The sequence below is a fragment of the Denticeps clupeoides genome, chromosome 2, assembly GCF_900700375.1.
Source record: "Denticeps clupeoides chromosome 2, fDenClu1.1, whole genome shotgun sequence".
In the NCBI taxonomy this organism is placed as follows: Eukaryota; Metazoa; Chordata; class Actinopteri; order Clupeiformes; family Denticipitidae; genus Denticeps; species Denticeps clupeoides.
The window spans coordinates 16,798,439-16,814,625 of NC_041708.1; the positions used below are offsets into that span (position 1 = coordinate 16,798,439).

General features: G+C 44.1%; 1 protein-coding gene across 8 annotated transcripts in view; it reads right to left on the reverse strand.

Moving 5' to 3' along the window:
- The window catches only part of cacna1da (calcium channel, voltage-dependent, L type, alpha 1D subunit, a), a 75,356-nt gene that overhangs the window by 34,315 nt on the left and 24,854 nt on the right, over positions 1–16,187 (reverse strand). For 5 of the 8 annotated variants that reach the window (XM_028967004.1, XM_028966999.1, XM_028967003.1 and 2 more), the window contains exons 4-22: positions 15,414–15,580; positions 13,661–13,813; positions 13,312–13,508; positions 12,944–13,047; positions 11,443–11,609; positions 10,179–10,253; positions 9,562–9,649; positions 9,225–9,251; positions 8,982–9,142; positions 8,564–8,789; positions 7,662–7,869; positions 7,433–7,553; positions 7,171–7,252; positions 6,097–6,130; positions 5,984–6,014; positions 5,431–5,560; positions 5,228–5,357; positions 4,239–4,298; positions 2,738–2,844 (exon numbers count right to left, since the gene is read on the reverse strand). In XM_028967004.1, coding sequence (XP_028822837.1) covers positions 2,738–2,844; positions 4,239–4,298; positions 5,228–5,357; positions 5,431–5,560; positions 5,984–6,014; positions 6,097–6,130; positions 7,171–7,252; positions 7,433–7,553; positions 7,662–7,869; positions 8,564–8,789; positions 8,982–9,142; positions 9,225–9,251; positions 9,562–9,649; positions 10,179–10,253; positions 11,443–11,609; positions 12,944–13,047; positions 13,312–13,508; positions 13,661–13,813; positions 15,414–15,580 — 2,268 coding nt within the window. Of the gene's footprint in view, positions 1–2,737; positions 2,845–4,101; positions 4,162–4,238; positions 4,299–5,227; positions 5,358–5,430; positions 5,561–5,983; positions 6,015–6,096; positions 6,131–7,170; positions 7,253–7,432; positions 7,554–7,661; positions 7,870–8,563; positions 8,790–8,981; positions 9,143–9,224; positions 9,252–9,561; positions 9,650–10,178; positions 10,254–11,442; positions 11,610–12,943; positions 13,048–13,311; positions 13,509–13,660; positions 13,814–15,413; positions 15,581–16,187 lie in introns of all 8 variants that reach the window. The other 3 variants (XM_028967000.1, XM_028967002.1, XM_028967005.1) reach the window with 2 other exon arrangements.

The following is a 16,187-nucleotide window of genomic DNA, read 5'->3' on the forward strand; positions in this document are numbered from 1 at the left end:
CACCGCTGGAGATGTTGTCTGCTCACCTGTCAGGGTGGCAGACGGGCACGACTTCCCCCTGTGTGCTGAGAACTGTCAGGGAAGGGCACTCATTTTCTTCCAGGCCGCCGCGTTTCGCCCGTATAGTTCAATCCACGGCACAGGGAGAAACAGCCCGTGTGCTGAGAGAGGAGACCACATCTCTGTTGCCCAAGGGTGCGATTCGCGTGATCCTAGAGCACCAAAGCTTTTTCAGCCGATACTTTGTGGTTCCAAAAAAAAAAAAAGTAGTATTTGGCCCATTTTGAATATAAGAGCCCTGAATGCGTATCTTTGTTTTCACAAAAAAAGTGTTGCGTTGTGTTCGCCATGATAATTGGTTCACATCGATCGATTTAAAGGATGCCCATTTCAAGATTCACATATATATCCCTCACAGGAAATTCCTGAGATTTGTATTCAGGTTTTCACGAAATGTGCGGAAGTGCTACGGGACAGGGGAATGTGCGAGATGGCGTACATAGACAATTGGCTGATTTGCACACATTCACAACCTCAAGACGTGGCTCACACACCGCTGTTTATATCACACCTTCGCAATCTGGGTTTCAGAATAAATTATGCAAAGAGCTCCCTAGTCCCATTGCAGCAGATAACTTTTCAGGGTCTGGACCTCAATGCATTAACACTCACGTGACATTGTCACCACAGCGGGTGTCAGCGTTCCGGCAAAGTCTGGCCCACTTCTGGCTGAATTGTTTCGTTTTGTTCCGCATGTGTCCTCAGATGCTGGGCGTGATGGTGTCTGTCATAAACGTGGTGCCAGCCGTGGGGCTGCTGTTTATGAGGGATTATCAGAGGTCTGCTGTCCAGAGGTCACCCAGTGGAGGTTCCATCCTGGGGTGGTGGCATGGATTTGGATGATGTACGGCAGGGCTGCCATATATCTCCTTGCATCACCAGAAAACGTGCATTGTCATCTATTCTCTGACACATAAAATGATTGCCACTATTCTGAGTGCCAGGGTACCGTCCACTAGGTCACTGTATGACCTGAAGTGGAGAGTATTTGAGAAGTCAGCTTGTGTCCTATCAGTGTCCTGTTTCTGCAGTGCTGTCCATTTTAAAGTAGCTTAAGGAGCAGGGTAAGGTTTTTTCTACTATCAAGGTGTATTTGGCAGCAGTTGGCTCTCATCGTCATGTGTGCTGCTTTATGAAGGGGGTCAGACGTCTGTGTCCGATCACCAGGCCACTTGTGATCCGAACACCATGCCCCCCTGGAGTTTGTCACTTTTGTGTGCTATGTGTGAGCCTCCTTTAGAACCCCTGGCAGAGGTAGAGCGGAGAGCGTCGTCCTAGAAGACAGCCCTGCTTCTCTGTGCACCCAGACAGCCCTGCTTCTTTGTGCAGTTTCTGAAGGTGACGCCAAGGCGCCCCAATCCAACATTCATCCCAAAGGCCTCGAACAATTTCAGCTTTTTTTTACCCACCTCTCAATTCTACCCACCTCTCTTCTCCAACGATAGAACATTGTTGGTTCAACATGCTCTGCCCTATACGTGCCCTGCAGGTGTACATGAACACGACTGGACCATTTAGGAGAAGCAACTCTTTGTTTGCTTTTCTAACCCCTCACAGGGCAAAACTTTGTCCAAGCAGAGGTTAATGTAGGTTATTTCTACGGCTAATGCACTTGCGCACTCCACCAGAGGGATAGCGGCATCCTGGGCACTGTTTAGGGACGTGTCTGTGGCTGATGCGTGTTCCTCAGCTAGTTGAGCAAGCCCTGACACTATTACTAGGTTCAACCACCTAGATCATGTCCTGGTCTTCATGAAGTGCGCATTCAGCACTTCTGGCTACGGGCGCTTCTATATTCTATAGTGAGATGTTGAGCGAATAGACTGAAAGACAACTAAAGGTTATGGTTGTAATCCCGGTTCTCTGAGAGAGATGAGTGAGACATCTCATCAGAAGGCCCTGCTTGCATTCCGTGAGGAAGAGCTGGTTTCTGGAATGAGGGACCGTATGGGGGCAGGGGGGGCTTTATTAAGAGGAGGTGGGGCCTCCTGCTGCCCCATCCAGCCAAGCCTGAAGGCATGACTGAATGGGGCTTTAGCAAATAGCCACACAAGGTGCGTGTCCCATACTGAGATGTCTCACTAATTTCCCTCAGATAATCAGGGTTACAACCGAAACCTTTAATTTTCCTGGTTGACCACTTTTATTCAAAAGATGTTGATCGGCACATCTTGAAACCCCAGTCTGCTTTGAAATCCTTGTCTCAGAAAGACCTTGCTAATGCAGTATAGCTACCTTCTGTCTTGTTGCTGTGCCATGTTTTATGACCTGATGTCATGATACTGTCTCCCTCAACCTCATCTTGGTAGTTTGGCTGTTCCCTAACATGATTTTAGCCTCCTACACCCTTTCTATTTGAGTAAATATGAATTTAATTGATCATGAATATAATATAAACATAATTTTGAAAACGTTATTTTCCTACCTACATTGATATATGTTTCTGTGCAAAGTTTTAGGCAGAAGTTAAACTAATCTTCCCAACATTAACACTGAAAAACAAAAGTTTCTCATTCTCTTTCTCTCTACACATAATGTCATTGTATAATGAAAAAGCATATTCTGCAATTAATGGTTTAAGTAAATCGATATTTGATCAATTAAATTGCTTGTTGGGTGAGAGTTCATTCATTCCGGATGGTTTGTCAGTGATAAGAGGAACTGGAATGGGACTCACTGAATGCCAAAAGACACTAGGGACACCCCAACCACCAGCAAGTCCAGCAGGTTGAAGTAGTTCCTGCAGAAAGCCCCCTTGTGAAGGAAGGCTCCATACGTGGTCATCTGTGGAGCACACCATGCCGGTTAGATACTTCTTCAATGTTCAACATGTGCACACACAACAGGAACATGCAGTCAAAACATGCCACACCTGCTCGCACACACTCATACACACACTCCAACACACTCTGCTGCTTCACTCTCGTTTCAGGGTGGTGAACACTAAAACGGGACGCTAATGCCAGCGTTAAGATCGCCAAGCCCACACGGCTTCAGTCAGCATGAATGTAGGAGTAAGCCATTCCTTTCTCAATGCGCCAGTAAGTGCCCAACAATAAAACATGCACTTTGTTGCTGAGCTGGGGAGCGTTGAGAGGTCAGGGGTCAGGGAGAGTTGGGGGGTCATAAAGAAAGAGGCAGAGCTCATGGGAGTCGGGAGAAAAGAGAGAAATACAGAGTAAGAAAGAGAGAGAGAATAGATAAGAGCGATTGGAAAACTGAATTCCCTTACTGTCACATTCATGTGGCCCATTTTTTTTAATGTAGAGCGTTTGAGGCGCATTCCGTCGGTACGAGCTGACTAAAAGGAGGGGAATTGCTCCCTCTTCCGCACATTTTTGCAGGCAGAGGAGGAAATCAGCCAAAAAGACAAGAGTCTGAAGAAAAGCTTTATACTGTAAAGTGCATGTAAATTCCAGAAGCCAGCAGAAACTCGATCAGGAGCTCCAGTGAAAGCTGCCCGGTGGGAGAGTGTGCTGCGGCCTGGTTTCTGAAGGACGTGCCACATTTATATGCACTCGGTTAGAAAAAGGAAAAGCAGCCTTGAACCATGCGCCAACCAGCAGGGACATGGTTGGTTTTGCCCCCTCTTTTAGTCAGGTGTGAATGTGGCGTTGGCTGCAGAGGGCTCTGGCCAGCTTCACATCCCTGCAGTGCAAATGTCTTCAACACCCAACCGCAGTCAAAGCCGTGTGATTTATATCCCGTAGGAGGAACCTACTGCCAGTCCATAAAGAGTTGCATCATTTCCGCCCGTCTTTTTTTCTCCAATAAACTTATTCCTGCCCACATCAGCTTCAGAAATCAACACATTACATCCTGGAGAGGTGAAAACTGAACAACTCTTTTCTGTCCAGGGCGTGCGGCGTTATGAAGATGTGCTGAAATGTTTTTTGGCTGTTTAAAAGAGGTGCCATTTTTTTAAGAAAGAGAAAATAATAGATGAAAAAAAAAACGCATCAAGCCAGGTTGCTGAGTGGCAGGTGACACACAGGGAAGAGAAATGCAGCAGCAAGACTCTCTGTGTCGTAGAGGGGTTACCTTCAACACGATCTCAAATGTAAACATACTAGTGAAGACATAATCAGCATAGCCTAGGACCTGGAAGGCAACCAGACGTTTACAGTGTTACTGACGAGGCACTGCACAAGACACAGAAGCACGGGCAGAGCATTTACCTTCAACACGATCTCAACAGTAAAGATAGCCGTGAAAGCATAGTCAAAGTAACCAAGTATCTGCAAAAAGCAATGTATACCTTTAACAGAGATGAAAAGGCATTATTTAACACACAGATTGAGAGAAATGCCGGTGTAAACCTGCCAGCCTTGCGTCTCGTCGTGCTTTCATGTCATGTCATGCAAAGTAATCATTATTTCCAAACATATATATATATAAATAAAGCCCACAGCAATTTGTAAATTTCATTATTTACAGCACATCATACTTAAGACTGGCAGGTCCGAACCTGAAAGGTTAAAGGCAAAAGGCAGAGCACAAAACTGCTGTGACAATCACCTCAGATACACATATCCATATTACATCCCCATGTTTTCCTGAATTGCACACAATTAATCAAAAGTTTATCATCTATGCGTAATTATAGCTCATAGTGCATAAATATATTTCTTGTTGGAACAGGTTAACCCTGCACAGATCTGGAGACTGTATGACAAGAGCGCCATAGATGACACTTGTCAAAGTGTTTTCTGCAGTGTGTGGAACAGAGAGAAATTGACCACAAATTGTATGTGACACAGGATTGAATAAAAATGAATACAATCGGAAGCAAAATGGACAGACTTGGTGGTTCTGCTTACGTAATAAGTTATCTGGACATGAAAATCACCATATGAGAGGATGCATTATCGTTTTTCAACTTGTATCACGTGTTTGAACCTGCAGGAGACGGTGCTTAGTAGAGTGGTCACTGCACCTTTAAAACCACAAGAATTATGGGAAAATTGACACAACACACAGGCATGCAGAGCGCACTGACACAAACAGATTCACCATCAGGATAGACTCATACAGATCTGCACGACACACACTGACTCATCTTCATGGGATGAATAAAAGTGAAAAAAATTCATTATGCATTATCATTATGGCTACAGTCTAACTGAACCGAGGATGAAGTAATAACATCAATTTGCGAGCAACTTACGATATTCCGAGCAGAAAAGTTCCGGATGGGATCCTCCGCTGCCAGTGAGACAGAGCTGAGCATGATGAAGACGAGGATGAGGTTGGTGAAGATGTGGTGGTTTATCAGCTTATGGCAACCCACACGGATCCTTTCATGGGGACAGGTGACAGTGTACTTTAAACGTGTTTGTGACCGTGAGCATGTGATGCTGCCATACGTACGGGTTGGTGTTGCTAAAAATGAAGAATGCGCTGCCTTCTGGGATAGGAGTAATCTTCTCCTTCTTCACCAGCTCTGAGATCTGAGGGCGTGGTCCTGCTGGAACATCCGGCTCATCTTCATCTTCTTCCCCTGTAGGGATAGGTGAGGTTTGTGGAAAACTTCATGTTAGCCTACTTTATCCATTCCACCAGTGAGTTTTGATCAATGTCACCCAACTGAACTTTATAAAATCTAGCTGTTGACTTGAGGTGATATTGAACAATTTCAAGGTGGTTTTCCTTCATTATACCATCTGCTTTGTGCAACAAAACAGCACCAGAGCATGAAGCATCAGCTCCAACCAAACAGTAGAGCAGTGCGGTTCCCAATGGAAGCAGGGTTATTTGTTCATTTCATTTTTAACATTTCACATTTCATTTAAAATTCCATATGCAATATTTCTGAAAGCATTACAGGTCTTCCTCACCTAGTTACAATTACAAAGTAACATATGACCATGACCATTGTTGGAAAGGGTATAAAATTCAAATAAAAGGAAACAATTCCCCGTACCTCCATCATCCTTCTCATCCTCCACTGGAACCTGAAACCAGCAGAGCAGAGAATCAGTTGCAGATTGATCAAAAGACAGCAAGTGAGAGCATTAATCCAAATCTGACCAGTACCTTGGCTTCTTCAATTTCCTCATCCTTTTCATCACTTGTGAAAGAGAAACAGAGATATAATTCAATCAGACTCACACTATTTTGATCTTGTGTCTGTGTATGTATGCTACCCTAACTATTCAATGACACACACTATCTTATCGAATGTTATGTTTGAAAAAAGGCTGAGCTTTGTCATCCTCATCTAAATTCACTTTATCTTCCTTTGTCTCATGTCAACCAACTTTTGAAATGTAAAGTAATTTTTTTTAAGCAATTGGCATTTTAATAAACAGCACAGGCTGCAAACTGGGAATGTCCTCTGCATTTAACCCATAGTGAGCAGTGGGCAACCATGAAAGACACTCGGTAAGCAATGTGTGGGGACGGTACCTTGCTCAAGGAGACCTGTGGCACAACCTCCTTATGCTAATGAGTGTTCTTCAAAACTGTACATATTGTTTTCATTTTACAGGAATCTTTCATTTTATTCAGAAAAAAAAATTGTCATGTACAAATGGCCTTCCTCGACTTCCACATCCTTTTGATGGAGTGTCACACATGTGACAACAAATCACTGTTAGACAAGAATAACACCTTCTGTGGCATGTGGGTGTAAGCAATATGTCATAGGTAGTATAGGCCAAGAAGCATTATTTTTTACTTCTGGCCATGGTTTTAATAATTAAAGGAAAATATACCACAGTTGCAGTGTTAGTGCTCTTGTGCTCTGCTCCCAGAAGTTGACAGTGAGAGTCCCCAGCATCAACACACTGCTTAATGCACTAGAAAAGAACTGGCATTCTTTTTAGAAGGTGTAATGCGACTAATATTCTCAAATTTATTTTAACCAACCACAAATGATACAACTATCATTTAAGTATGTTTAATACTGTTGCTAATTGAGACACAGGCACAGAGTTGGCGTGGAAGACACACCTCATTCTCCTCATTATATTGATTTGTGCTGATGTGTCCAATTCATGCACAGTGATGAAAGTGTGGTTTTCAGTGGTTATCACAGGATCATGATGGTCGACAGGACCTGGCTTGGACTGAAGGAGCAGTGTGAAGAGATGGCTGAACATCACCTACTCTTTTTTGTCATCAGTGCTGAGGGATTCAGCATCTGCCAGGTTATCGACAGCAATGGCCAAGAAGACATTTAATAGGATGTCTGCATGAAGTAGCTAATTAAGGAATGAAACCAAGTGAATGGTGTGTGTGTGTGCCTTCTGGTGGGCTTGCACCCAGTTTCCCAGGATGGGCTCTAACAGCCGCGACCCTGAATTGAAATCAGATGTGATTGAGTGGACTTAAGAAAACATTCAGTTGCTCTGCAAGAAGAAAGGGATACAGTTTCCACAGATAAAGAGGATGATGAAGTAAATGCAGACAATCATCCCTGAGGAGGAGGGTCCACCGTACGCCATAATCCCATCATACATGACAGCATTCCAGTCCTCACCGGTCAGAATCTGAAAGCAGAAATTGTACAATGTACAAAGAATGCCACACTTATAACTAAACTGAAGTGATCGGCACATATTATGATGCTTTACAGAATGCTTTACGCTCAGACAGACCTGAAAGACGGTGAGCAGCGCCTGGGGAAAGTTGTCAAAGGTGCTGCGCTTGGTTTGCGTCTCATCAAAATTGAATTTTCCTCCAAACACCTGCATGCCCAGCAGCGAGAAGATGATGATGAAAAGAAAGAGGAGCAGCAGCAGCGAGGCAATGGACTTCATGGAGTTGAGAAGAGATGCCACCAGATTACTGAGAGATTGCCAGTGCCTGCAGAGTGCAGAGAGGCAGGATGAAACCATGTGACCAGGCATATGTATTTTCGATGCAACAATATGTGCGATTACAACTCACTCAGTGAAAAAGTTATTTTTTATCAGTGCAAGGTGTTTCGGAATATACCTGATCGTGCACAACCTGAAAGGCTACGTTAAATGTAAATTCTCTTGTGTGAGGGGCTGTGAACATAGGGTGGACTGGTCAATCCACTACTTTTAAAGAATCTATTCCTCAAGATCCTTTTTCATTGTGCTGAACACACAATGTAAACCCACAGGACCTAATTTATTAAGGGTTATTAATATGAAATAGTAGGAAATAAAATGAAAGGTATTTCAAATGCTGTCTGGTTATGTGTGAGGGTATCTTAGCACAAACGAACATCACATGAAATTATTAACACATTATACATTTATTTATAAATATTTTTCATTCCCATTAAATATGATATATATATGATTACGTTTAATCAAGATTTTGTGTTTCTGCTATGTGGACAATACGAACTGCTGAGAATACTCATGGTTCCCAAATATCTTACTGGTCCTAAATTAGAATAGTGCTGACTTAATGTACATGATTTCTCTACATTATCAGGCTCATTTACACGAAGCTCTGCACAGTTGATGTGTGGTGAATGTGTGGCATTTAATTGCACTCCCCATAAACACACACACTGCTTTACCGAGTGACTTTAAAGATCCTGAGCAGGCGCACACAACGGAACACGGAGATGCCAAGAGGAGACATGATCTCCAGCTCCACCAAGATGGTTTCTGTGATCCCTCCACACACCACAAAGCAGTCAAAGCGGTTGAATAGGGACACGAAGTAGGCCTGCAAGCCAAGACTGTACATCTTTACCAGCATCTCACAGGTGAACAGGGCTAGAAGAACCTTATTGGCCACATCTGTGAACACACACACACACACACACACAAAAGTCGCATCTATCATCCCAAAGACCGTTCCACCTTAAAACAAGGAAGATACCAGTATGATTTCTACAACAATTCTGGCTATTAATAAGCACATAGCAATTCAAGAACTCAGGATCAATATTCCACACCATCCTCCACTCTCTCACTCACTCACTCACTCACCCTGCACTTGTGTGAGCCACATGGGCTGGTTGTAGTGTTCAGATGAAATGGTGAGTGTGTTCAGAAACACAAGGATGATCACCAGCCAATAGAAAGGCACCGATTTGACAGCCAAGCGGCAATTTCTACGGCACAGCCGGTTCCAGCGACGCCAGCGTCGACTGCACAGTGAAAGATGGGAACTATGTTGTCATTACTGACATAGCATAATCAGCATAATACTGACCTCCATGGCCTACTCACCTGAACTTGGACTTGGAAATTTTTTGACTGTAAAACAATATAAATAGTTAATATAAATGCCAGAGTAATGAACAACTGTAATGGAGCATTTTTCACGTTGAGTATACATTTATATATAGAATATATAGATCTGTAGAAGGTTTTATGCAGAATAAAATGGGTTTAGAATTGATGGACATTCGTTTTATGTCTCTTGTATCTTCGGTATCCATATAATGTTTTTTTGTCACATCACAGGATGATTCTTCTTGAGCAATAGAAACATTAAATCATGTAAATGCATATAGCATATAGCCTTCTTTGCTTTTCTTGCAGAATTGTTTGTATATGTGCTCACCAAAATGGGCCACAGCAAGTCGCCTTCTCATCCTCTCCTTTCTCATTGTCTGTGTTGACAGATTCTGTTTCACTGGCAGGCATACTTGCTGCAACATCACACAACGAGCAGATTAATGCAATAAATGGACAAACACACAATCATACACCAGGCAACCAAAACAAGAGCAGGACCACTCTGACTTGTACAGACCATGAGTGATGGTGGCCGAGTGCTAAGAGACTCAATAACCAGTGATAACAAGATAACAGCCACAGTCATCAGAGCAGCCAAGAAAGAGCACTTTTCTGATGATGATGATGAAGAAGAGGTCTCTGGTTTAGACATATCTTTCTATTCTAAGCCTGCTACTCTACATGGGATCTAGAGAAGAGAGTAGTGTTGTGAGCAAAAGCAGTATGAATTTTATGGCAGGATATGTTCACAGGAGAAACACAAGAGGAGGATAACAGAATACACAAGTTCACACAAACTCACACACACACCTTGAACAACCAACGAGTGGGTGTGCGCGCACACACATACGTCCAAACATACTCTCTCAAAAAACACTATATCCACAAAGACTCATAAATTAACATGTAATCACACACACACTGTGAGGTGCAGGGATTTACCATGAGTGTCAGAGGACTGGCTGAACCACCCAAACCTCCCCTTCTTCTTCTCAGTGAGGTCAGCCAAAGTCACTCCTTCAGTGTGACAGTCACAGAAGCCACAGAGCAGAGGCATGCAGAACCCACAGCACAGCACATGGGGGATGAGAGGGAGCCCAGACATCAACACCACCGACCGCGAACAACCACAGCAAACAACTACACATGGTGCACAACAGCAGGGGAGGCTGAGGGATACTGGTTAGAGATGGTGAGGTCATCAGTAGTGTATTGATATTTGGGGTGTGTGACATATGCACCTTCTATCCTAACAAAAAACTAAAAACAATAAAAAATATTTAGCAGACACCTTTATCCAAAGCGACTTACAATCAGTAGTTATAGGACAGTCCCCCTGGTGGCACTCAGGGGTAAATATCTTGCTCTGGGACACAATGTAGTAAGAGGGGTTTGTGCTATATTTAGAGGCAAGTGTCTTTTAAAGGTTAAAGTGAAGTGATTGTCATTGTGATACACAGCAGCACAGCACACGGTGCACACAGTGAAATGTGGCCTCTGCTTTTAACCAATCACCCTTAGTGGGGCAGTGGTGGCCTAGCTTGGGGCAGTGGTGGCCTAGCTGTTAAGGAAGCAGCCCCGTAATCAGAAGGTTGCCAGTTCGAATCCCGATCTGCCAAGGTGCCGCTGAGGTGCAATTGAGCAAAGCACCGTCCCCACACAATGCTCCCCAGGCACCTGTCATGGCTGCCCACTGCTCACTCATGGGTTATGGGATAAAATGCATCCCATAATCCCATCCATAAATGCATGTGCTGTGCTTCTGTGTATCACATGTGATAATCACTTCACATTGTCTTTTTTTTCCGTCACACAGACAAGGACAGGCGGACACACGGACAGGCACCCGGAGAACAGTGTGTGGGGACGGTGCTTTGCTCAGTGGGACCTCAGTGCCACCTTGGCGGAGCGGGATTCAAACTGGCAACCTTCTGATTATGGGGCCGCTTCCTTAACCGCTAGGCCACCACTGCCCATAGCAGTCTAACCCACAAGGCTACTACCACCATTTCAGGAATTCTTTAGGTTCATAGTGTTTAGGGCTAGACAGACAGAATTTACAGGTCAGGCTGGGCTACGGGCTGGGTTTTGTTACACTCTGAATCTAAACTAAATTAATGAAATCATTTCGAATGAAGTTGGGCTGGTGCTCCACCCTGCGTGTGTTCCTATATCCGATTACATGTGTCACATCTGTGTGACTCACGGTTGCGTTTGCCTTCCTCATCCTCGTCCTCGTTTTCGGGGTCAATGTCCTCAGCCTGAGTGATCCAGTCCAGGTAGCCCTTCAGGTCCTCTTCCAGCTGCTGCTTTTCTCGAAGCTTCTGGAAATCTCCACGAGCTTTGGCCTTCTCTCGCTCTTTCGAGAACTCTCTGTTCCACACAGGCAGACAAAAATTGAAACACAAATACTAACAATATTTAAATGATATGCAGTTGATTTAAAGGAATACCCACACACACACACAGATGTTTCAGATATTCATCACAGCAAAGTTTCATACTGAACAGATGCACACATGTAACTGTTATAAACAGGATGAGTCAAAGGTGGGGGTCAGCCACATAGCCTGTTACTGTGACATACATTCAGATTGTAATTTTTTGTCATTCACAAAAAGACCACAGGAGGGAGCTGCTTCACTCAGAGCTCTTCCCACATCCACCAGCAGGGATCGCACAAACCGCATCTGACAGACAGGCACACAAGGTCACAGCAGAAGACAAGAGGCAACAAACTTGAACAAGAGTATTTAAATTATAATCCGCTGCTATTTATGGGCTTGCGTCTCAGTCTCTCTCTCTCTCTCTCTCTCTGTGTGTGAAGTCTCTCCTTGTATCAGTAGACCAGGGAGTTCTGTTCAGTATTAATATCCTCCAGCAGTTTGAAGCCAGAAGGGGCAACTGTATTCATTTCACCCTGGAAGGGTGTAGCTGGGGGGGATGTTGAGAGAGGACGGGGCTCGGTTTTCCTTCTGCAGAGGTGGAACTGCAGCATCTATTTCACCTGTCTGCGCCCTCATCTACCCTTCCTCTCTCCTCCATCTGCCCTTCCCTCCTCTTCCCTCCCTCCCTACCCTGTTAGGCTCTTCTTCTCTGTTTCCCTTTGTCCTTTTTGTTTCCTGGTGTCAACCCTTCATCATTTCTCTCAGAAAAACAGCAGAGCTGCTGTTTTTGTATTTAGTTTTGGTCACTCTTCCACAAAACCAAAAACCTGACTAAACATGAAAAACATAAAATTGTGACATGAACCATACTGTCACATCTTAGCTCAAGGCCACTAGCAGATGCCACTCTTTCAGTGTACATCCTTGTATTCAGGTCAGTTCACCTGTATCTAGTGTTTTTAGACAGGCATTTTTGTGTGTGTGTATTATATGTGTATGTGTGTATATATGCAGGAATATTCAAGTTTTCAACTCTAGGAAAAAAAGTTCTATCAGAACTCTTGAAAGTCTCCAGAAAGTCAGTTTGACCATGACTGTAAACACACTGCACGGCACTCAGGAAGCATCACACACCACACAACACACAACTGCTTACCCACTCAAAACACCCAGCACAAGGTTAAGCACGAAAAACGAGCCCAGAATAATCAGACTAACAAAGTAGATCCAGGGAGTCTCCCAGCCAATGGCATCGTTCACCTGCAGGGCGTCCCAGACGGAAAGACAAAGTGGTTGATTATAAAAGACAGAGACGCTCACCCGCTCAACACACCGAGAACCAGATTGAGCACAAAGAAGGAGCCGAAGATGACCAGACTGACAAAGTAAACCCACGGCAGCTCCAGTCCCATCGCATCATTCATCTGAAAGTTGGAAAGAACAGAGCAGAGGAAAGAACATAGACGAGATATGAGCAAGAACAGCAAAGAAACAAGAATGTCTGTTCCCTCAGCTCAGAACAGACCAGTCACTTATGGTTGTCAGGAATAAGTAGAACAATGAAAAGAAAGACAGATTTAAATCTGGTGGACCAGACCAATCCAGATATGGAACCTATTGCAGGGGGTAAAACCTCAGAGGTGATCCAATCAGAAGTGTGACTAGAGTAAATGAGACCCAAAACAAACCCAGTACAGGACATCCGTCCAGCCTTCCATGGTGATACACTGAAAAACGGTGAGCATGGCGAACATGAAGTTGTCGAAGTTGGTGATGCCACCATTGGGGCCATGCCAGCCCTCCCGGCACATAGTGCCATTCATGGCACACGTGCGCCCGTGGCCTGAAACCGCACATGGTGCCGGGTCGTCCTCAGCTATTAATTCTGCACAAAGAGACGGAGAGACTTAATTAAATGTTCTGTTGTTATTTGTTCATGGTTTTTTTAATTAATACATTTTAAAGGGCTGTAAGGTGAAGGGAATTGGTGGTCCCGCCTGATGCCCTCCTGAGGTACTGCCACCGCCGGAGCCCCACCTGAGCCGATGACGTAGCAGGTGGCGTGCATTTTGCCAATGAACAGCTCTAAGCCGATGATGGCGTAGATGATGATTACGAACAGGACCAGCAGGGCAATGTGCAGCAGAGGGACCATGGCTTTGATTATGGAGTTCAACACCACCTGTAAACCTGCACAAAACACACACAGTCTTGGTATATGCCTACAGTGTATTTCATACAGTATATTTAGCTGAAGGGCATTTTTAACATATGATAATACAAACAAATGTAAAACTTCCTAGTTTTGATAAGCATCTGTTGTATTAATTGTACTTGCATTTTCAGAAAAAAAATGCAGTTTTATCAACATGAAAATTCAATCAATGTCCTACACACACACACACACACACACACACACACACACACACACACACACACACACACACACTGTTTTTCCTAAGGGTATTGACTTTGACAGCTTGTTCTAAAAGAACAGTCCCAAGGGACTGTGTATGAGGCCTCTTGTCTGCTCTCTGCCATATGGCCTCATGATGTGTGTGTGTGTGAATGTGTGTGTGTGTATGGGTGTGCGCCCGAGCACGTGTGAGGGACTAAATGCACCGAGACACTCACGCCTGACAGCAGGAGTCCGCCAGAGGAGGATGCAGCAAGAGGCCGAGGTCAGAGTGAAGGTGGCGGAACGCAGCAGGGAGAGCTAACATGGCCTGATGAAATTCAACCCTCTTTAACTCACTTAACAGCTAATGTTAGCAGTTAATGGTGACCGAAAAGCTAAGTAAATATTCACTGCAGGTGGCTCTCTAATGCGATGGTCATTAGAATAAATGCAGCTGAAAGCAATGAATGCTGTTGTTTCAGTTGTGGTGCCTCCATGGAAATAGCACAGATGCTTGAGTGGATTGAGATGTAGCCAAGGCAACATGTCAGGATACATTATCCTGCTGATAGAGTGCACTGACCTCAGGGAAAACGGTATACGGTAAGATATGAACTTGGTCAGCAACAATGTTTAGGTAGGTTGTGCACATCAAAATAAAATCTACATGAATGCAGGAAGGTTTCCCAGCAGAACACTGACCAAAAGCATCACACCTGGCTTATCTGGCTTGTTTTCTTCCCATAATGCACTGTGGTGTCATGTCTTCCCCAAGTGACACACACACACACACAACTGACTATTCACATAATGTAAAAGAAAATGTGATGGTCATGTGCCCATTTTAGAAATGTGACCTATGACCCTGTCACTGTTTAGAGTTATTATGACCCACTTTCTCTCAAATCTTCACAGATGTTCACAATAAGAAAGTGACCGCTCACTGCCATAAATCCACCCTTTGCCAGTTGGCCGTAGTAACCACTGCAAGGAGATACACTGATTCAACTTTCCAGTGTAGTTGTACATGTTGACAGTACCATCTCTTGAATATTGTGCTAATAATTTAAATCATCCACTTCTGTGACATTAAATGGTAAAGCTTTCCTGCTTTTGGCCTTTATTCTGGGATAGATCATCATCTTTTGGAAGAAATCAACACAATGTGCTCTGGACCAATAAAACTAAGGGCCACTTAGCCCGTAACCAGCATTAAGTCCAAAGCCATAGCCAGTCATCCTTAATCTCATAATTCTAAATGTTGTGAAAAAAATGGCAATTGCATGTCTTAATATCAGATTTACAATTTAAGTGAAGCTGACCAGACAAAAGACGCCATTTCATGTAAGTACAGTCCAAGTAAGGCGACTGTATAATGGAAGAAGTGCTTACTGGGCACTCCTGAGACCAGGCGGAGGGGTCGCAGCACACGGAACGCTCGCAGAGCTTTGACGTCAAAGCCTCCCGGTTTTCCTCCATGGCCGTGTGCAGAGGGGTGGTCTCCTTCTGTTTCCCCCCCCTCGTCTTTGGTCAGCATCTCCAGCACCACACTAAACAGGCTGCCAACGAAAATTAGCAAACCAAAAAAATTATCAAATGTAAGTTTATATACATAACAACTGGTCACTGAAGAAGATAAAAAGGTTGAACCACGCCTCAGCAAGGCTAGGTAAACACACTTTTTATTACAGCAGGGCAAGTTCAAAATTGGTGACAATAACATTCTTATTTCACCATACAGTATATCAATGTGGTTATGTCATGTTTGAGAAATGGTCATCTCTACATCCTGTAATAAGTTACACTTGGACATGAGAATCTTCACACATAGTTCGAACTGTAAGAGGTCGGTGCTCTGCTCATTTGAGAAACGTGTCTAAGCCAAGCTACCCCATAGAATGGGTCTGTCCCAAAATGCCTCCTCATGACGGAACTGCGCATGGCACACAGGGCAGCCCTGACCTAGCTATCCACTGGACTGTGTGCGTGTGTGTGTGTGTGTGTGTGTGTGTGTGTGTATCTGCACGTGCGAATTGGGAAAACAACTTGAAGAAAGGATAAGACAGGGCTGTGTGCAAAAGAGTAGAAAAACATGCAACATGGAGAGAGGTGGGAAGCAAGTGGAGAGCTGAAATGGAAAAAAAACTTTCACAAAGGAAGAGAGTG